This window comes from Ptychodera flava, chromosome 8, assembly GCF_041260155.1.
Source record: "Ptychodera flava strain L36383 chromosome 8, AS_Pfla_20210202, whole genome shotgun sequence".
Classification (NCBI taxonomy): Eukaryota; Metazoa; Hemichordata; class Enteropneusta; family Ptychoderidae; genus Ptychodera; species Ptychodera flava.
In genome coordinates, this window is record NC_091935.1 from 5,449,296 (window position 1) to 5,473,387 (window position 24,092).

Below are 24,092 nucleotides of genomic sequence, written 5' to 3' on the forward strand. Positions count from 1 at the left end.
ACAAGAGCATCGTAGGCTTGTCCGCGCTATACTCATTCGTCAACGAATTAGATAGTATAAGCATACACGATATGTGTCCTAATACTATGCGTTTCGACGTGTTGTAGGAGGCAAACAAGAAACTGTACATTAACAAGACAATAAAAATGTTGCAAAATGCATCGAAAGTAAGTATCCTGGAGCTAAGAGTCCTATTCGAATTTCGATTTTTAAAAAAATCAACGTACTGAGGCTGCCTTGATTTGTCTACTTAGATGTAGAAACATGTATTGCCGTGAAAGAGAAGAGGACCATGTGTAAGGAACCGTCGATCATAAAAGCTGATGCATTAGAAAGGTAATTTTGGTGTCAATATTCCCCTCCCCCTCAAAACGATATTGCTGAATGCGAAATTGGTGTCTGGAAAACTGTTTTCTTTATTATGAATAGAGAATTTGAATACCAACCTGTCTTTCACAAAGGTGTGCAAAATCTACACATGAATATAGGTAGACAAACTTTATACGTTTACTCTTTTTCGACTTGCCAAATCAAAGAGTGGTTTGGCCACGAATCGGTGTGTGTTCTCTTAATGGCAGGACACAACACGTGGAAATCGCGTAAAGATAGTTAAGAAAGTGTTGATCTGTCATGAGTTTTTCTGGTACAAATATATCAAAAGTGTGAAAAAAACGCGTTTCATATTTGCGCAACAGACGGGTCATTACTCGAAGTCTTCACTGTTAGCGATTTCACGTGTTTCAATTAAAATATCACAATTGCTCTGCTTTCAATGTCTGACTGTTTTACTTATTTTATTTACTTTTTGATTTTTGTTACAGAAGAATCGTTATTGTGATTTGACATGCGCATAATGAATTGGGGTCTTACCCCCTCACCCTTAACTAAGGAATTGCGCTTCTAGTTTCTAGGCCCCTTAACACTCGTTCTACAGAGATGTAAACCCCGAGATTACGCGTTGTCATTCATTATAAAAAATAGCATATCAGCGTGACCATGACAGCGCATGCTATTCCTCTTCGCTGACTGCACTACAACACAGACAAATAGTACAGACAGACTGGAAACGCTGCATGCCTTTTGTTCCATGGTCGTCTCGGTAGACTATTGGCTTTTCATATTAAAATGAGCTTCAAAGGTGTTAAACTTTTTGGAGGCTTTGTTTGTGGTTGATAATTACACGAGATTATGCGAAAAATACGACGAGATGGCATCGTACTGCCAGTCGCGTAGCAACCATATTTACTTTGTGAGCTCTCAGGCCAGAAACACTGCTTCACGCCAATCAAAACATAACACGCCAGCAGTTTCATAAACATGTCCTTCCTTGACGCACGTGTAAAAGACGGTATGACTGACCATAAACCATTGAGTAAAACCAGGCAGTATCGATAAAAGACCTTCAAATTTGGTTCAAACACACTCATTATAATATTCATAAAAATTTGAGAGGACTTTTTAAAACGGTAAAACTCACTTTCCTGAAGCTCAAAACACTCCCGTTTTCGCCAGCACGTCAATGCCGCTCAGCACCACACGACAACAACAACACAAACTTTGCCGAACATACTTTCGCTTAACAATCAAAGAAAGTCCGAAAATTACCGAAGGATGCATGGTCGGCACTCTTCGGAAAAGAGAGGCGAGAGCAACCTGAGGCGAGGCGAACATGGATGGGTTACGTAACCGCTTCACGCCTTAAACAATACCCGTTGCGAATCTTCCAATGTTTGTCCGTGACTTCCACGATAAAATGTTTGCAGGAACACGTGACAATGCGCAAGCGCACAGTGAAGACTGCAGCCGTGGCTGACATTTGTAAAGTGACATCACAGCAGACAGGACAACATAAACCACAGGACAACGGACTAGTATGGATGTCAACCAGGCACGCGTATTGGTTTTGGTCATCTGTGTGGCTATTCGTTGTGCAACTGTGGCAGGATGTGCACGCAACGTCTTGGGTAAGGGTATAAGGCGAGTTTCTCTTCTTTGTGTGACTTATGAGAAGTTCTTCGACATGACTGTAAAACTAATGGTGTCAGATTGGTAAAACTCTTCTTGATAAGAGATGTAAATTGTCTTTTAACGAGTAAAAACAAATCTGCACCATCACAACGTCGCCCAGAAAATACTGTCCACAGCGACAAACTATCACAAATAGAAATTCGCGGAAACCACGTTACAAATCCCAAAGGCAAGGTAATTATTGTCACTTATATTTCGTAAACTGTAAGTTAACGAAAGACAGTCAACAGGATCCCGGACCCTGTAAGAATGTGGATGTCTACCGGACAAGTACACTATTTTTGGTCATCTGCTTGCATGGCGATATTTTGTGCAACTGTCGCAGGATGTGCACGCAACATTATAGTTAAAAACAGGGCCTGGTTGCTAATAGGGTCGTGGAAGATGTTTATGTGAATTCTTCATCTTGTTGTGCAAACTTTGCGCGAGTCCTAATTATCAGGCTTAGACTTCTACTGTCAATTTGAGTACATATTCACACAGTTTGTCAGTTCAGGGTTTTACAAAAACACAACATTTATATTGTGTGCTTGCACTCTGACCTTTACACAAGTGTATTTGTGGTGACTTCACTTCGTGTTATGGTGCCCATCCTCAACCTCTGTCACTGGCCTGCTTATAAAGCAATTGTTGTAGCACTGCCGATTCGCCGTGCACAAAACAGACTAGACATAATCCTTTATAACTTCTATCTCGGTAGAAGGAAACCTCCCTGCAACGTCTCTGCTATTAAAAAGTCACACTGCCCTCTCTCACCTACAGATGCTACACTGCCTCACAGTACTGTTTCTGCCTCGCATCAACAACCACATCATACTCCCTGCACGTCGTCCCACTTCTGTCCCAGCTGCGCGCTGATCGAAAGAATGAAATGCCCTCGTTCGTTGATAGGAAAATAATTGTCAGCTTGCCAAGAGATTGCCTGCGAACACATTATTTCACAAATTTTCCAAATTCTTTGACAGACATGGCTTGTAATGGACACCTTCGGAAGCCTTAATGGGCACTTTTGACTCAAGACATAATACCTCTCTAGCTCCCTGATAAATGGGAATAAAGTAAACAGTTTTTGTAATTTTTTCTTTTGCCCAGCCAGTTGCTGTTGTATCGGCTGGTCATGGAGTCAAGGCCTCGGAACCTTTAATCGGCAACTGTGCAGTTTTATCTATGGATTGTCTTCATAATATTTACATTGGAGTTAAATTTCCAACCAGTCCGAGTTGGTGCTTTCAATAGAAAACTACTGAATAAAAAATGTTTTTTTATTGAGTGAAATCGTCATCGTTAAGGGTACTTTATATAGGAATTGTGTTTCGATTGATTTGTGAGTTTGGTAGCCAGGCTAGCTTACCACTTCGCGACAAATTAGCTGAATGATATTTATCGACGGACAGGCCGGTGTTTTATCGCACGGTATGACGAGCTTGGGAACAGGCAGGACATTTTATAGTATCAGAAGACGGGGGTGTTCATTTTGTTTTATCTTACCTGGCAACATCAAAGGAAATAGTAGTTTTTTAGGGTGTGCAGACGGAAAACAAACGGGGGCAAAAAGAGGGAAACCGAAGTTTTTGTAACGTAGAGTATATGGTAGTTAGGGTTTCTAAGTGGGGAGCGGACTAGAAGTGTTAATTGGCGGTAGACGAAAACATTTTCCACAAGGGAGGGTAGGTACAGATAGCGTACAAATACAGCAGCGTGCTTCATACTGTTCATATTACAAATAGTATCCAATATTGTCAAACTCTGCAAGCTTAGTTTCCTTTCGAAAATAACCATATCAAGAGAAAGTTTAAATAGAAAGCCGCCTTCCTTCCAACTTTTATTTTACTCGAAATACATCAAATCGGTTCACATGCGAAATCATCTCTGCTGATTAAAGTTTCTCGAAATCGGTTGATTTCCTGCCCCTGTTTTATCTTACATTATATATACTCACTAGAATGTGCCCAGTCACTACATTATATATACTCACTAGAATGTGCCCAGTCACTGCATTATATATACTCACTAGAATGTGCCCGTCACTACATTATATATACTCACTAGAATGTGCCCAGTCACTACATTATATATACTCACTAGAATGTGCCCAGTCACTACATTATATATACTCACTAGAATGTGCCCCGTCACTTCATTATATATACTCACTAGAATGTGCCCAGTCACTACATTATATATACTCACTAGAATGTGCCCAGTCACTACATTATATATACTCACTAGAATGTGCCCAGTCACTTCATTATAATACTCACTAGAATATGCCCCGTCACTTTATTATATATTACTCACTAGAATGTGCCCAGTCACTACATTATATATACTCACAAGAATGTTCCAGTCACTACATTATATATACTCACTAGAATGTGCCCCGTCGCTCATTATATATACTCACTAGAATGTGCCCACTCACTACATTATATATACTCACTAGAATGTGCCCAGTCACTACATTATATAGTACTCACTAGAATGTACCCAGTCACTACATTATATATACTCACTAGAATGTGCCCCGTCACTTCATTATCTATACTCACTAGAATATGCCCAGTCACTACATTATATATACTCACTAGAAAGTGCCCAGTCACTACATTATATAGTACTCACTACAATGTGCCCCGTCACTTCATTATATATACTCACTAGAATGTGCCCCGTCACTTCATTATATATACTCACTAGAATATGCCCCGTCACTTCATTACAAATACTCAATAAAATGTGCCCCGTCACTTCATTATATATACTCACTAGAATGTTCCCAGTCACTACATTATATAGTACTCACTACAATGTGCCCCGTCACTTCATTATATATACTCACTAGAATATGCCCTGTCACTACATTATATATACTCACTAGAATGTGCCCAGTCACTGCATTATATATACTCACTAGAATGTGCCCAGTCACTTCATTATATATACTCACTAGAATGTGCCCCGTCACTTCATTATATATACTCACTAGAATGTGCCCCGTCACTTCATTATATATACTCACTAGAATGTGCCCAGTCACTGCATTATATATACTCACTAGAATGTGCCCCGTCACTTCATTATATAGGCTATACTCACTAGAATGTGCCCAGTCACTACATTATATATACTCACAAGAATGTGCCCAGTCACTACATTATATATACTCACTAGAATGTGCCCCGTCGCTCATTATATATACTCACTAGAATGTGCCCACTCACTACATTATATATACTCACTAGAATGTGCCCAGTCACTACATTATATAGTACTCACTGGAATGTACCAGTCACTACATTATATATACTCACTAGAATGTGCCCCGTCACTTCATTATCTATACTCACTAGAATATGCCCAGTCACTACATTATATATACTCACTAGAAAGTGCCCAGTCACTACATTATATAGTACTCACTACAATGTGCCCCGTCACTTCATTATATACTCACTAGAATGTGCCCCGTCACTTCATTATATATACTCACTAGAATATGCCCCATCACTTCATTACATATACTCACTAGAATGTGCCCGTCACTTCATTATATATACTCACTAGAATGTTCCCAGTCACTACATTATATAGTACTCACTACAATGTGCCCCGTCACTTCATTATATATACTCACTAGAATATGCCCTGTCACTACATTATATATACTCACTAGAATGTGCCCAGTCACTGCATTATATATACTCACTAGAATGTGCCCAGTCATTACATTATATAGTACTCACTAGAATGTGCCCCGTCACTTCATTATATATACTCACTTGAATGTGCCCCGTCACTTCACTATATATACTCACTAGAATTTGCCGAGTCACTTCATTATGTATACTCACTAGAATATGCCCAGTCACTGCATTATATATACTCACTAGAATTTGCCCAGTCACTTCATTATATATACTCACTAGAATTTGCCCCGTCACTTCATTATATATACTCACTAGAATGTGCCCCGTCACTTCATTATATATACTCACTAGAATTTGCCGAGTCACTTCATTATATATACTCACTAGAATATGCCCAGTCACTGCATATATATACGCACTAGAATGTACCCGTCACTTCATTATATATACTCACTAGAATATGCCCAGTCACTGCATTATATATATTCACTAGAATGTGCCCAGTCACTACATTATATATACTCACTAGAATATGCCCAGTCACTACATTATATATACTCACTAGAATGTGCCCCGTCGCTCATTATATATACTCACTAGAATGTGCCCACTCACTACATTATATATACTCACTAGAATGTGCCCAGTCACTACATTATATAGTACTCACTAGAATGTACCCAGTCACTACATTATATATACTCACTAGAATGTGCCCCGTCACTTCATTATCTATACTCACTAGAATATGCCCAGTCACTACATTATATATACTCACTAGAAAGTGCCCAGTCACTACATTATATAGTACTCACTACAATGTGCCCCGTCACTTCATTATATATACTCACTAGAATGTGCCCCGTCACTTCATTATATATACTCACTAGAATATGCCCCGTCACTTCATTACATATACTCACTAGAATGTGCCCGTCACTTCATTATATATACTCACTAGAATGTTCCCAGTCACTACATTATATAGTACTCACTACAATGTGCCCCGTCACTTCATTATATATACTCACTAGAATATGCCCTGTCACTACATTATATATACTCACTAGAATGTGCCCAGTCACTGCATTATATATACTCACTAGAATGTGCCCAGTCATTACATTATATAGTACTCACTAGAATGTGCCCCGTCACTTCATTTTATATACTCACTAGAATGTGCCCCGTCACTTCACTATATATACTCACTAGAATTTGCCGAGTCACTTCATTATGTATACTCACTAGAATATGCCCAGTCACTGCATTATATATACTCACTAGAATGTGCCCAGTCACTTCATTATATATACTCACTAGAATTTGCCCAGTCACTTCATTATATATACTCACTAGAATGTGCCCCGTCACTTCATTATATATACTCACTAGAATTTGCCGAGTCACTTCATTATATATACTCACTAGAATATGCCCAGTCACTGCATAATATATACTCACTAGAATGTACCCGTCACTTCATTATATACACTCACTAGAATATGCCCAGTCACTGCATTATATATATTCGCTAGAATGTGCCCGTCACTACATTATATGTACTCACTAGAATATGCCCGTCACTACATTATATATACTCACTAGAATGTGCCCCGTCACTTCATTATATATACTCACTAGAATTGCCCAGTCACTGCATTATATATACTCACTAGAATGTGCCCAGTCACTACATTATATATACTCACTAGAATGTGCCCAGTCACTACATTATATATACTCACTAGAATGTGCCCCGTCACTTCATTATATATACTCACTAGAATGTGCCCAGTCACTACATTATATATACTCACTAGAATGTGCCCAGTCACTACATTATATATACTCACTAGAATGTGCCCAGTCACTACATTATATATACTCACTAGAATGTGCCCCGTCACTTCATTATATATACTCACTAGAATGTGCCCAGTCACTACATTATATATACTCACTAGAATGTGCCCAGTCACTACATTATATATACTCACTAGAATGTGCCCCGTCACTTCATTATATATACTCACTAGAATGTGCCCAGTCACTACATTATATATACTCACTAGAATGTGCCCCGTCACTTCATTATATATACTCACTAGAATGTGCCCAGTCACTACATTATATATACTCACTAGAATGTGCCCCGTCACTTCATTATATATACTCACTAGAATGTGCCCAGTCACTACATTATATATACTCACTAGAATGTGCCCAGTCACTACATTATATATACTCACTAGAATGTGCCCAGTCACTTCATTATATATACTCACTAGAATGTGCCCAGTCACTACATTATATATACTCACTAGAATGTGCCCAGTCACTACATTATATATACTCACTAGAATGTGCCCAGTCACTTCATTATATATACTCACTAGAATGTGCCCAGTCACTACATTATATATACTCACTAGAATGTGCCCCGTCACTTCATTATATATACTCACTAGAATGTGCCCCGTCACTTCATTATATATACTCACTAGAATGTGCCCAGTCACTACATTATATATACTCACTACAATATGCCCGGTCACTGCATTATAAAGTACTCACTAGAATGTACCGTCACTACATTATATATATCACTAGAATGTGCCCCGTCACTTCATTATATATACTCACTAGAATCTGCCCAGTCACCGTCCTCACTTATTTCTTCTTCCATCAACTACAAATACTAAAACGTTTATTGCTCTTAAAGTCATCTGGCTTAAGTTGCAAAAATAGCCTACAGATGCAAAAAAGAAGAAATAAGTAGAGAAAGAACACAAGTATACACACAGTTACATACATTCCTTTCTCAGCTCAAATGCTTTGTATACAAACACTGTCAAGTAATAGAATCACTGTTCACGTAGAAGACAAAGTGAATAAAATTTCTCAAAAGTTGGTCGTGAATAAGACCATCTAGATAAATATTTATGTCTGAATATTTACACACACATAAAATAGTACTCATCTTCAATCTCAGGCGAGTCACATATTTTAAAAATTCTGTCTTCAATGAAATGAAATAACAATGAAAATAACTATTTCTGGATGATGCAATAGCTTCAATATACCAATTCTCTTTTGACTTGTCGAGATTTGTAAGTGTTTTGGCAATTAAGGTGGACATTTGACCACCTATCATCATCATATTTTGCGTCAACAATCGACAGGGACACTATCTCTCCTGAAACAAACAGACTTTAGTTAGAAACCATTTTGGTCAATGTCTTGTATTGTTTCTGGTTGCCCTACCTCTCAGAAACTCGCCATGCAAATAGGAGCGTAACAAACGTATACAAACGTATTGAAGAAAATAAAAGAATTATCTGTCTGATGTAAATGTAACATTAATCCTTTCAGGCCTAAACCTCTTGGGTAGCTCTTGCAAGTTATCAGAAAAGTCAGGCCTGAAAACCTTAAGCAATAATATACCAGATTCATAACTTTTGGAAATGTTGATGTTGCTCAAATATAGAGCGAACGCGTTTATTTTGCATATTTAATGCTGTTTTAGGTCTACAGCTTTTTCCTTACATTTTGTTCTGCTTTCTGTGGTCACGAGAGGCGCTAATATTGATGACTGAACCGTACTGATGATTTTAAGTTTAATGGCTTACTGTGCAATGGCAATTAGTGGAGAGAGAGAGAGAGAGAGAGAGAGAGAGAGAGAGAGAGAGAGAGAGAGAGAGAGAGAGAGAGAGAGAGAGAGAGAGAGAGAGAGAGAGAGAGAGAGAAGAGAGAGAGAGAGGGAGTTGAGGGAGGGAGGGAGGGGGATATAGGGAGAGAGATGGTTTGCTATGATTGCTCACAATTACCTTTTTCCATACAAATTTTCATGCACCTCGTATATATATATACACGTACATGCTAATTACAGTGATTGAACGTCTAAACTTGTGACGTCTTCTTTACCTACAGTTCAAAACAGCGCGGGCATAACACCAGCAGAAGGAGAATATGACGGAATCTTCAAACAAAACACGTCTGTGGTAACGTTCAACAAGGACGGTAGGTACATATACATGTTTGTTGAAGTGATACCTGTCAGGAAACACTCAGTCCAAGAAATCCGTGAACGCGCTCCGATTCGTCTGATATTGCCAAAAGATGAAATTCAAAGAAAACTAACTTTGTCCTTTCGTTGACAAAAATAGGACATTGAAAACGCCTGCTATTCGCAATAGCTCACTACAAGTCATGTTTTGGCCGTATCCTAAGATAATTCTTACTCAGTAGGTGTGTAATCTTATTTTTTCCCAACAGAAGTGTTCAGAAGGATGATCATGATATCATATGCTAAACTTTGCCTACTTGTGCTGACAAATCTTACAGCATGGCATGTCGTTCTTCGTTTACTTGACTCTAAGGGGCCTCTGTCTGTCACTTTTGACAACAACTAAGACAACTTTTTGATTATGAAATATTAGTCCTCCGTGCCTAAGAAATAAACATCGAAAAAATATGATTTACACCTCTTTTTCTAGTCAAGAAAAGTATAAAGACTGCATCTCGTGTGCATTTACGACTGAGACACGTCGACCTATCTGTCTGTCTGTCTGTCTGTCTGTCTGTCTGTCTGTCTGTCTGTATGTATGTATGTATGTATGTATGTATGTATGTATGTATGTATGTATGTATGTATGTATGTATGTATGTATGTATGTATGTATGTATGTATGTATGTATGTATGTATGTATGTATGTATGTATGTATGTATGTATGTATGTATGTATGTATGTATGTATGTATGTATGTATGTATGTATGTATGTATGTATGCGTGCGTGCGTGCGTGCGTGCGTGTGTGTGTGTATGTATGTATGTATGTATGTATGTATGTATGTATGTATGTATGTATGTATGTATGTATGTATGTATGTATGTATGTATGTATGTATGTATGTATGTATGTATGTATGTATGTATGTATGTATGTATGTATGTATGTATGTATGTATGTATGTATGTATGTATGTATGTATGTATTGTATATGTATGTATGTATGTCTTTTGCATATGGACAAGGACTGTTATTGTTTATTTCACGTTGAGAAAAAATGCTGAAAAAATGCATATATAGTGTATACATGTACGTTTGCACTTGGTTATTTGAATTTTCATTGGATTAAATTTCGACCCAGTACGTGTTTAAGAGCCTTGACGGAATTAACAGCGGTAGGGCTGGTGCAATTTGGGATAGGGTCACTGTTTTTAATGCAAATATTTTGGGAGGGCTTCGACAGTTTGTGCAAGCATTTAGGGATATGTCTTTTACCTATTCAAAAACCAAACATTTTCTAAGTTTTTGTTTTGACAAGGTATCATCAAGATTGTCCAATTTACTTATGTCTTTCAGTCACCACAATTGCCAAAATCAACTGTGTTGGGGCATAATCCTAATATCCGAACCGTTTAATTCTATCTTCTCTTGCCTTCGTTAATGAAAACATTGTTTAAGTGTAAAAATGTCTTATTTATAAGATGAATCAAAACATAGTGATGTTGGCATGTAAATACATGTCACAATTCAGCCTTTTATACAGACATCTAAAAATGAACATCACTACTTTTTCAATGGCGATGTGATTTAAAACAGAATAAGCGAATATTAGCCTTCTACTTTTATTAAGGAGGTCATGATTTTTCGTGCGTGTATGTTGGGGAAGATCGCCATTTATGCAAAAGTTCGGAGGAGGCAACCATTTACTTTGGCGCGGTTTTTGAATCGCACGAGCACTCCCCTCTGTTAAACCCTGTACAGGCCATAAGTGTATTTGTAACACAGTGTTTGTTGACAATAGTTCCCTTTGTTATTTCACAATAGGATGACAAATATGCATACCAATTGACTTTCGACATTTTTCATCTGCGTATCTCGTGTCATATGTCATTTGACTCGACCTATTTCCCCGTAACGGTTGTAAACTATCTTGCGCGTACCTAGATGCTGTAGACGGTGTGGCTATGTCCAAGGAAAGTGTTCCTTGTCAAAATAATTCTCATTTAGGCTACAAGTATACACACTATAGTACGGTACCTCCATCCCGTCCCCTTCTTACCTCCGTGCTCCTCCTGAACAATGACGAAAGTCCACATAACGTGATACTGTTTTTGACAAGTTGGATAATTAGAGCGCATAAGCGCTAAACTTTAAGTATTGACTGCTTTTAAAGAAAACCCTAGAGACGTTGAAAAATATTTAAAAATAAATTCTAACGCTGGTTATGAAGTTATGCTGTTTGTATTCAGCAAAGGTGTACCATCGATGTATCTCGTTGTGACTGTAGATAGCTTTTTCATTTGAAGTCGTTTAAATGAATGAAGTTTAGGCATTGTAATCTGGTACGGTGCATGTTTGTTCCTGCGGTCAGTACATGATCAGAAGTGTCATTCACCACGTGACAGTCGGTTCAATGTTGAAGATTTCTCTTCCTTTTGATCTCTTGCTTGTACATAAGGTAGTATGCGCCTCAAAAGTGAAAGACTTTTGCTCTAACTTTCCTCAAGGAATATTTCAACCATTCTCTTTCAAAATCAAGGATAAAAATCAGGGATCACAGTGCAAATTTTGGTAATAGGGGAAGAAATTACCCAAGATTTACCAATATTTGACAGTAAAATGGCCGCCATCCCTACTTTAACTCTATGGAGAAAAATAAAATTTCGATTTTCGAAAACTAAGACGATGAAAAGTGTTCTTACACCTAGAGCTTTAAAATGAACCCCAAGTGTGGTGGATCAGAAAAAAATTCTAAAAGTTTCAGAATGTCTTTGCAGCTGAGGGAACCACCACAATTTGACGTTCACAATAGAGTACTGTACTCACAGAACAACAATGTTCTGAGTTTATCACCGTGATAAGACGTTTCCGATTTGTTGTTTGTGTCGTCTCATTATTTACGACGAGTTTCGTCCGGGAGGCCTGTTGACAATAAGCTTGATGAGGTGACATTCGGAGATTAGATGTTGAAACCTGATTTGCCCGGTATAAAGTTTATGCTTGGAAAAAAAGCCAATTAGGTTAAAACACATGCTTAAGTCGGGTGATGTAAACAAGGTTCCTTGGCACTCGTTTATCGGGGATTTCTAACAATTTCCGTTCTCTGATGGTGTGATACAATTCTAATTTTACATTTCTTTGATGGCGTGAAAGATTACGAACGCATGATTGTTTGCCCTTCACTGATACTGCGAGTCACAACATGCGACAATTATCGATTAGAACTTTTATCGTGTTTTCACTGACCGCAAAGTACTTGCGGATCGAATATGCGTGAAGAGGAGACAGCTTATTAAAGTTTGGTACTAATGAAACAACTTACCTGACATTTCCCGATACGTGAAATTCATAATGGCTGCCATCCCTGTGTTTGCTCTATGGAGAAAATAATTTTTTCGATAAACTAAGACGGTGAAAAATGTTATTACTTCAAGAGCTTTAAAATGACCCCACAAGCGGTAGATCAAAAAATAATTGTAAAAAAATTTATAGTCCGAATATCTGCAGCGGCGCACATTTCAGTTAAGAAGGAAGAAAGGCATGGCGCATAGTTCTCTAAGAGACAATGGGCAATAACACAAACATATTTATTTTTGTGCCAAATCACAAACCTGTAATATTGATTTCAGATTTATAATCCACTTCGTTGGTGAGAATGTGAAAACATTTGTCACATGGGGCGAAAATGTAAAAATGTAAACGTTCAGTCACTTGGAGTATGATATCTAGTCCAGCATATTTTAAACACTAGTTGTGTACTGTAACAGAGTCAAGTGATCGGCTAGCATGTATTTGCCGGTCCCGTTTATAGACAGATCATGTGTTCGAAGAGAACCATAACTGAAATCATGTGTTAAAAAAGTAAAACAAAACAAGAAATCAAACAAACAAAATTGTCTTAGTTATAAAAACACCAGACAGAGTAACTTTTTTGCTTGAAGAATTTCTAACTCACAAATCAGTGAAATTATCCTATTTGGTTGTAAAATGAGCTGTATTCTAAACGATGTATCAACCAATACAATATGATGGTGGTCGTTCTTATGCAAAGATGACCTTATTCAAGAAAGGGCTATCTTATAATCTATTTTGGCTCGAGGCGTGATTAGACAGGAAGTTAATAATCTCGCTCAGCAAACATGTTTTCAAGTATTCTAATCAAGTACAGCCCATTTATCAACGTTATCTATAGTGTGGTCCATTTATCAATATATTGGCGCCAATTCAACTGATTATACTATAGTTGTTTTTTGTTATCTATAGTGTGGTCTATTTATCAATATATTGGCGACAATTCAACTGATTATTTTACTATAGTTGTTTTTGAATCAAGCTCCGTGATGGTTCCAGCACAATCCATCAAAACATGTGTAATCAATGTACCATTTTGATTCTCTTAACTGATATACAATTTTGATTGTTTCATGCCGCGATGGCTAAACTTCCGGAGAAATGGGATTGTGACCCCTTAGCTTTGGTATATAGTTCGACTTGAAAATGTCATGTCTCATTCGAGGGCGCTGATAATATAGTCAGAGAAACCATATAGTTTTCACTCAATGAGAAAGCGCGATTTGTTTTCCCTTCTGATTGCTAAGACCAGGACCGATTAAAGAGTAATTATATTACATACCAGTATACTGATGATAAAAATACTGCTATTTGATTGGTAGAGACGTGAAAATAGTAGTACTATATTGCGATTAGTTGGAACAAAGGTTAGCTCTTGGTTAGACAAATAATCCCATTTTAAAGTATCACGCCAGATTTTCAATGTGACACGATATAGTAGCAATAGACCGTCAGTTACACAAAAAGTGAAAGTTCATTGTTTCCTAGTCATGGTAGCATTACAGCACTAATGATCATCCATAACGTTTGAATGTCCGATATTTTCATCAGAAAAGTCATCAAGACAATCATTTGACTGAAAACGGGTTGGGTTTTTGATAAATGAGCTTGACACTCAAGATTAAATATCATCGAATATATCAACTTTTATCATTAATATAATATCAATTCTTTGTTTGTTTGTCCTGAATCAGAAATCACGATGAAGTATAGACACTGCCTGTGCAAGCGAACCTTGACTTTGTCGGAAGTGAACCTGAAAGGCGTGGATGTATTCGACGTGCAAAGGGAAGAAGAAGCTGATGATTTAACTGACGAAGAATTCAAAATATTATTGGCATCAAGTAAGGTTCGTAAGCGACGATCCCGTGTAAGACGTAGTGCATGGCCCGACGGAGCAGGCCATACTTACATCGAGTACCAGGGCATCGTTTTCGACTTCTCGGCTGACAATCTCATCAGTGAGTGCAACTTACAACACTTCTATGACAAATGCCATCATCGCCAATAACGATTTATATGACCCTATCAACGCACCATCAATCACCTGACAACTTGAGATACTGGGGCGACACACTTTCCATTGTTTATATTTAATTTCACCATCTCCATCAAACTTTTCATCCATCCATCCATCCATCCATCTACCATCCATCCGCCACTCTGGTCTTCATCTACAACCATGTATTTATCCATTATCCATCATCCATTAATTTTTCACACCATCATGCATCCTGCCTTATCGCCACAATTTGGCAAACCCACACCAGTCCTCCGAACTCATTGACAAATTCGAATACCTTTGGTCCCCTTTCACTGACTCAAAGCCTTGATTCAAAGTGATCGGTAACACTAGATGTCAGGGCAAAGAACGAATAAACGTAGAGATGTATTCAATGATAAATAGATCGAATGACCATATCTTTTTACTGCTTTGTTCCAGAGGAAAACCGGGAACCTCCGTGTTGCGATGACGACCCAATTAGAATAGGCTACAGCGCATGCTCATTGGAACAAGTGCGCGCTCTGAATAGGAAATGGCAGAGCTTCACCGCTACCCGACAATACAAGCTGTTGAAGAATAACTGCCAACATTTCACAACAACGTTGTCTCGATACCTGAACGATGACTGTATAATCAAATCGCAAGACCATAAAGTCGCACCGTAGTTGATATCATCTGCACGGGGCAATGCTCAGGCACATTTGATTCAGAACTCCGAGTCGATGAATTGCGATCCAAAGAAGGTACATAATCAGTACCAACTTTACTTCGGATCCAAAGGCTTATCTTATGGAAGAAGTATAACTGTTGAAAACTTTTAAGTTTACTTATTTAAAAAAGAAAACAATAAGCAAAACAAAAATAATATACTGATAAGGAGATGATTGGACAAACGGATAAAGTAGAGTGTAAAAGGAAGCTATTGATCGGCTGATTTTCAATTGATTGGTTTTGATCACATGGAGGGACTGTGATTTTAAGGTTGGCCAATTGGTTGATTGACTTGTCGAGATCTGATTCATTGGGTCTCCCAGAGACTGGTTAGTCATCAAATCAAATTTCAAGCCTCTGCCTTCTTGATTACTCTATCTTTTGTACACCTCAATAATTGAAGTGACCTTAATGACAATAGGATAGTGGAAGGTCAATATGTTAATCGTGGTAGATATCGTTTCATAAGTCGTTCCCCGAAAAAACTACCCAAACAAGTTGCTAGATTAAACGTTTTACAAATTTGGAATTTAGTTTGATAACATTTCCAGCATTTCTTGTAGAAAAAAAGAGTACATTATCTTCTTCTGTTCCCTATGGTTTGTTGCAATAAAAAGATTAGCCTTGCAAAACCAGCGTATTGTCTTTTAAATACTATGTTTTTGTCCTGACTGAATGATGCCAAAGATTAACACCCGGCATTGGGTACATACAGACCGTGCATTGGGTACATACAGACCGTGTTGACAAAATAATCACTGGCCATTTCAATATGATTAAGGAAAGGAACAAGAAACTTTTTAAACAGTTTCTGTCTCTTTGAAATCCTTTGTTCTTGCCAAGTGCATGAGTTGAGCGCATTTGAGGAATTCTAAGCATAGGCGGTTTTATAAATGGGTATGCTACTCTACCCACAGTGACTTTGTATCCCACCGATTCTCTCTCTTATACCTACCGACCAAGAAATATTCCCGCTTCCTCTCTCAGAACTAAAGGTAAAATTCAGAGTACTATTTCATCATTGCAACTGCGACGCCAGTGACACCCTCTCCCCGCTGACAAACTCAGAAAATTTACCTGATGTAGCTGAGTCCTACAAAAAGTTGTATTGTAGAGAGATCGAGAGAACTCACCGAGGAGAAGACAAGTAATAAACCACATTGTATTTGCAACCATACATTTTGCTTAATACATATATCTTGTTTCGACAACATTTACTGTGTGGGGTGGTGCCGTTTAGAAATTTGGTTTCTATGCCAAGCATGTGTTGCTAACCGCTGCTTATTCCCCTTTGTACTATCCTTGTAGTGACCAGTGAAAGAGGTTCGTGTGCAAAATGTTACCAGAGTGTGAATTCCAACTGATGTCACGTGCATAAGTTAAATGTTCTTATAGTTATACTGGCCTTTACATGTAAATGAAAATAAGGAAGGTTTGGCTAACACTCGTAGATCAGACTCTAGATCAATATCAGAACCTGATAAACTGTTTGGCTATCAAATGAACAAATCTGCTTTATCGCAACGTAGTCGTTTGGGGCTCCGGACAATCTCCGTTAACAACAATTAAACAATGGCAAATAAGATATACCACGTGACAACCCAAACTCCTTGCCAGTGTATACAGCGTTACGACTAAAATTTCTTCCAATATCACGAAAGACAGTCGCGAGGACACTACAAAATTATGGAGTTCTGCCAGACACGCAAGTTGTGTTGGTTCATCTGTGCTGTGATTTGTTGTGTTATTGTTGAAGGATGCGGTCGGAAAAACAAGGTGATTGGTAAGTACATAATAGTTTCCTATTGTCTTGTGTTACTAGAGGGAAGCGCTGTGCCGTGTGAATCGATCCATCGAGTCGCAGTAACAACATGAGATTCCCCAGTATTTCCTATCATCGAGATCTTACATTGATACGATTTGAGTGTTAAAGGCGATACAGAACACACGATTTTGAAATTTCGGAGTCCATGGCTGTGATATCATATATCATTCCGCACAGAGGCAGGTTCAAACACTGAAGCCGTCAGTGGTGCACAGATAATACTGGTTATGGATAGTAATTAGTAGCTGAAACAAATGCGAGTTCAACACACACAATACTACACGGTTGGTTTTTGGAAATTTCTCTGGTGCTCTTGAATTTGACATCAACAATGGGACGTTGTTTATCATGCTTCAGTCCGTATTTGCCAAACTGCTTTGATTTTGACTAGAAAGGTTAACGTCGACATGGACACAATTTCTTTATATGGCCATTCTGACTTTTGGAATTTACAAAACCCATTGTTGGAAGAAAGGACAAAAACCAAATGTCACTTCCAACCTATGGCTCTTTACTTTGAATTATCTTATTAGGGAGCCTTCAGTAATTACATGGGGGTGGGCCGGGGGAATTGGGGAGGGTCATTTTTTAGAAAACAGTTCAAGGGGGAGGGTCTTTTTTTATAAACCTATCTTGGGGAGAGGGTCACTTTTGACAGAAGCTGATTTTATGACCAAAACTTTGATTTTCCGTGTGATATTACCTGAATAGGAAATCACCAACAAAATACGTACACTTTATCCACAAGTTTCACAAGCAAAGAAGATGCAGTGGTATCCTAAAACTGATAAAAGACAAGCGAAAAAAAATATGCAACAGGTGGAAAAGTGTACATTAATTATCAAATGTACATAAATGCAAAGATATTGTCAGTTTTATATTGGAAAAAATTGTGCATAGTTCTCTCAGAGACTACCATGTACAGTAAATCAACTTTTCAGTGAAATTCCAAAATCAAATTTCTTGCACAACCATGGACTTATAACCACTCTAGTTTAATCAAAAACATTAATATAAATAATCAAGCGCACATACATGCACAGATTAACCTAGTTTTGTATTGGAAAAAAATTATTCATAGTTTCATCATAGACCGCCATGCATAGTGAATCAACATTTCGGTGAAATTCCAAAATCAAATTTCTTGCACAACCATGGACTTGTAACCACTCTAGTCTAATCAAGAACAATAATGTAAATAATTATGCATACATAAATGCACAGATTTATCTTATTTTGTACTGAAAAATATTTATTCATAGTTTCATCATAGACCGCCATGCATAGTTAATCAACATTTCGGTGAAATTCAAAAGTCAAATTTCTTGCACAACCATGCACTTGTAACCACTCTAGTCTAATCAAGAACATTAATATCAATAATCAAGAGTACACAAATGCAAAGATTTACCTATTTTTGTACTGGAAAAAACTATTCACAGTTTCATCATAGACACCATGGATAGTGAACCAACTTTTTAGATGAAATTCAGAAATCAATTTCTTGTACGCAAATGCACATTTTACTTCCCAATTCAAGCAAAGTACATTTAAATACATTGTCAAAGATATATAATGTACAGATATAGCATGTTTTGTGGGGGAAAATTGTCAATAATTTGCCTGATAGACTCCATGTATTATAATTTTATATTTTTGGATGAAGCACTAAATCAGCCACATCTTGCCTTCTTATCTTTATACAAAATATGGTGACCCTCCATCAAATGTATGAAATACCATATCTCTTCAAAATTTCTTGTGTGATAAATTGCGACTGTCCTTTCAAAAACACCAGCCCTTCCCTCTGTAATTTGTCCCTAACATAACAACTGAACCAATTGTTATGTAAATTACATTGATACTGTTTCAGTCGGACAGACTTGCCATCCTTTGACACCAGGAAGCGGCCGTAACATTTTCACGCACCAGAACTTTATTTCTGTTATACCATGCTCTTGAAAAATCATGCGGCGACCCTCACGGTGTCATCATAAAGAAACTGTTGTTTATGACAGTGTAGCTCAAGTTGACAAAGTAATGTACAGCAAAATACTCTTCATATTGTAACGTATTTGCCTTTGCGCTGTCGATATACATGTAAAGAAAATATTAACTACTTTTATTAGCTTTAAAACTACAATAACTGTAAATTTCGACAAGTTTTTAATATTTCTGTTCAATGCATCTACTATAGTAGACTATCGAAATTCGCTTGTGATATTGTGGCCTACAGTCAGTATTTCGGTAATTTTTGAAACATAGCTTCTTGACCTAGTGGATTTTCATTAATAGCGTAGATTAAAGATGAAAGATTTTGTGTTCCCAGGTACAAATGCATGCGATACAACATTTATTGCAGTGCACATCACATCAGATCACACCAGATCTCATCATATTAGATCACATCACATCACACCCCATCACATCACATCACACCACACCACACCACACCACATCACATCACATCACATCACACCACATCACATCACAACACATCACATCACATCACAACACATCACATCACATCACATCACATCACATCACATCACATCACATAACACCAAACCACATGGCATGACATGACATCACACCACATACATCACATCACATCACATCACATCACATCACATCACATCACAACACATCACATCACATCACATCACATCACATCACATCACATCACATCACATCACACCACACCACACCACATCACATCACATCACACCACATCACATCACAACACATCACATCACATCACATCACATCACATCACATCACATCACATCACATCACATCACATCACATCACATCACATCACATCACATCACATCACATCACATCACATCACATGACATGACATCACACCACATCACATCACATCACATCACATCACATCACATCACATCACATCACATCACATCACATCACACCACATCACTCACATCACAACACATGACATGACATGACATGACATGACATCACACCACATCACACCACATCACATCACATCACATCACATCACATCACATCACATCACATCACATCACATCACATCACATCACATCACATCACATCACATCACATAACATCACATCACATCACATCACATAACACCACACCACATCACATCACATCACATCACAGCACATTACATCACATCACATCACACCACATCACATCACATCACATCACACCACATCACATCACATCACATCACATCACATCACATCACATCACACCACACCACATCACACCACATCACATCACATCACATCACATCACATCACATCACATCACATCACATCACATCACATCACATCACATCACATCACATCACATCACATCACATCACATGACATGACATGACATCACACCACATTACATCACATCACATCACACCCCATCATATCACATCATATCACATCACATCACATCACATCACATCACATCACATCACATCACATCACATCACATCACATCACATCACATCACATCACATCACATCACATCACATCACATAACATCACATCACATCACATCACAACACATGACATGACATGACATGACATGACATGACATGACATCACACCACATCACATCACATCACATCACATCACACCACATCACATCACAACACATCACATGACATGAGATCACATCACAATACACCAAACCACATCACATCACATCACATCACATCAAATCACATCACATCACACCACATCACATGACATGACATGACATCACATCACACCAGATCACACCACACCACATCACATCACATCACATCACATCACATCACATCACATCACATCACATCACATCACATCACATCACATCACACCACATCACTCACATCACAACACATGACATGACATGACATGACATGACATCACACCACATCACATCACACCACATCACATCACATCACATCACATCACATCACATCACACCACACCACACCACATCACATCACATCACATCACATCACATCACATCACATCACATCACATCACATCACATCACACCACATCACATCACAACACATCACATGACATGACATGACATGACATCACACCACATCACACCACATCACATCACATCACATCACATCACATCACATCACATCACATCACATCACATCACATCACATCACATCACATCACATCACACCACACCACACCACATCACATCACAACACATGACATGACATGACATGACATGACATGACATGACATCACACCACATCACATCACATCACATCACATCACATCACATCACATCACATCACATCACAACACATCACATGACATGACATGACATGACATCACACCACATCACACCACATCACATCACATCACATCACATCAAATCAAATCACATCACATCACATCACATCACATCACATCACAACACATCACATGACATGACATGACATCACATCACACCAGATCACACCACACCACATCACATCACATCACATCACATCACATCACATCACACCACATCACATCACACCACAATAACATCACAACACATGACATGACATGACATGACATGACATGACATCACACCACATCACATCACATCACATCACATCACACCACATCACATCACAACACATGACATGACATGACATGACATGACATGACACCACATCACACCACATCACATCACATCACATCACATCACATCACATCACATCACATCACATCACATCACAACACATCACATGATATGACATGACATGACATGACATCACATCACATCACATCACACCCCATCACATCACATCACATCACATATCACATATCACATCACGACACATCACATTACAACACATGACAACACATGACATGACATGACATGACATGACATGACATGACATGACATCAAATCACACCATCTCACATCACAACACATCACATCACATCACATCACATCACATCACATCAAATCACATCACATCACACCACATCACATGACATGACATGACATCACATCACACCAGATCACACCACACCACATCACATCACATCACATCACATCACATCACATCACATCACATCACATCACACCACATCACACCACATCACATCACATCAAATCACATCACATCACATCACATCACATCACATGACATCACATCACACCACATCACATCACACCACATCACATCACATCACATCACATCACATCACATCACATCACATCACATCACATCACATCACATCACATCACATCACATCACATCACATCACATCACATCACATCACATCACATCACATCACATCACACCACATCACACCACATCACATCACATCACATCACATCACATCACATCACATCACATCACATCACATCACATCACATCACAACACATCACATCACATCACATCACATCACATCACACCAGATCACACCACACCACACCACATCACATCACATCACATCACACCACATCACATCACACCACATCACATCACAATCACATCACATCACATCACATCACATCACATCACACCACACCACATCACATCACATCACATCACATCACACCACACCACACCACATCACAACACATGACATGACATGACATGACATGACATGACATGACACCACATCACATCACATCACATCACATCACATCACATCACATCACATCACATCACATCACATCACATCACATCACATCACATCACATCACATCACATCACACCACATCACATCACATCACATCACATCACATCACATCACATCACAGCACACCACAGCACATCACATCATATCTCTCTAACCTTTCAGATTTTTAACTAACAGCAAATGATCAGCTCTAAATAATCGACTGACCAGCTGTCTGGATAGCTTGACTTACGCTTTGCTGGTTTACTGCCATCATTTAAATGGGCAATGTGGCTATATTTCAGCTTTTTTATGAATTTTGTTTGATGTGATATGAAATGTAGTTTGTGTTGCTTGACTTCTTGAAACATGCTGAACTACAGTGCAACTGTACACAACATCAGCTCTGCTTGCAGCAAGACATGATAAAAATTCAGTGAATAACGTTTTACGGTCTATACCAAAAAATCAAGTTCAAAAATTCAAGTGTATAACCTCTTTATACGATGCATGGCTGAACATTTTTGTTACATAAGGTTTAGATCTCATGCAAGCTTTTGCAATGAAATCTCAATTGGCTTTATCCCTTTAATGTGTCCATAACTGTTAGATATGATGGGATATTCAAGTTGTACGTGTTTGCTGTACATGCAACGTTTTTCACAAATTGAGTTGTATCGGTAATGTGAAATACACTGTAATGTATTTCAATCAGCTTAGCCATTAACGTTGTATTTTTGTGGAATATAATCGGTTTTAAATCACGAATACGATGATAATGTGTTTTCTAAAACTAATTTTTATCTCCTTGTCTACAGTGTGTCCTCGATCCCTAGCAGATATATCGAATTATGATTCAGCAGGTAGGTATCTAATGTATTTAAA

The 24,092-nt window shown here is 38.2% G+C and overlaps 1 protein-coding gene across 1 annotated transcript; it reads left to right on the top strand.

Moving 5' to 3' along the window:
* The first annotated feature begins 1,800 nt into the window (after positions 1–1,800).
* On the top strand, positions 1,801–16,389 carry LOC139138265 (uncharacterized). Its single transcript, XM_070706574.1, has 4 exons — positions 1,801–1,964; positions 9,609–9,698; positions 14,736–15,002; positions 15,485–16,389. The coding sequence occupies exons 1-4, from the start codon at positions 1,874–1,876 to the stop codon at positions 15,709–15,711; spliced, it is 675 nt and encodes a 224-aa protein (XP_070562675.1). The 5' UTR covers positions 1,801–1,873; the 3' UTR covers positions 15,712–16,389.
* Positions 16,390–24,092: the final 7,703 nt, after the last annotated feature.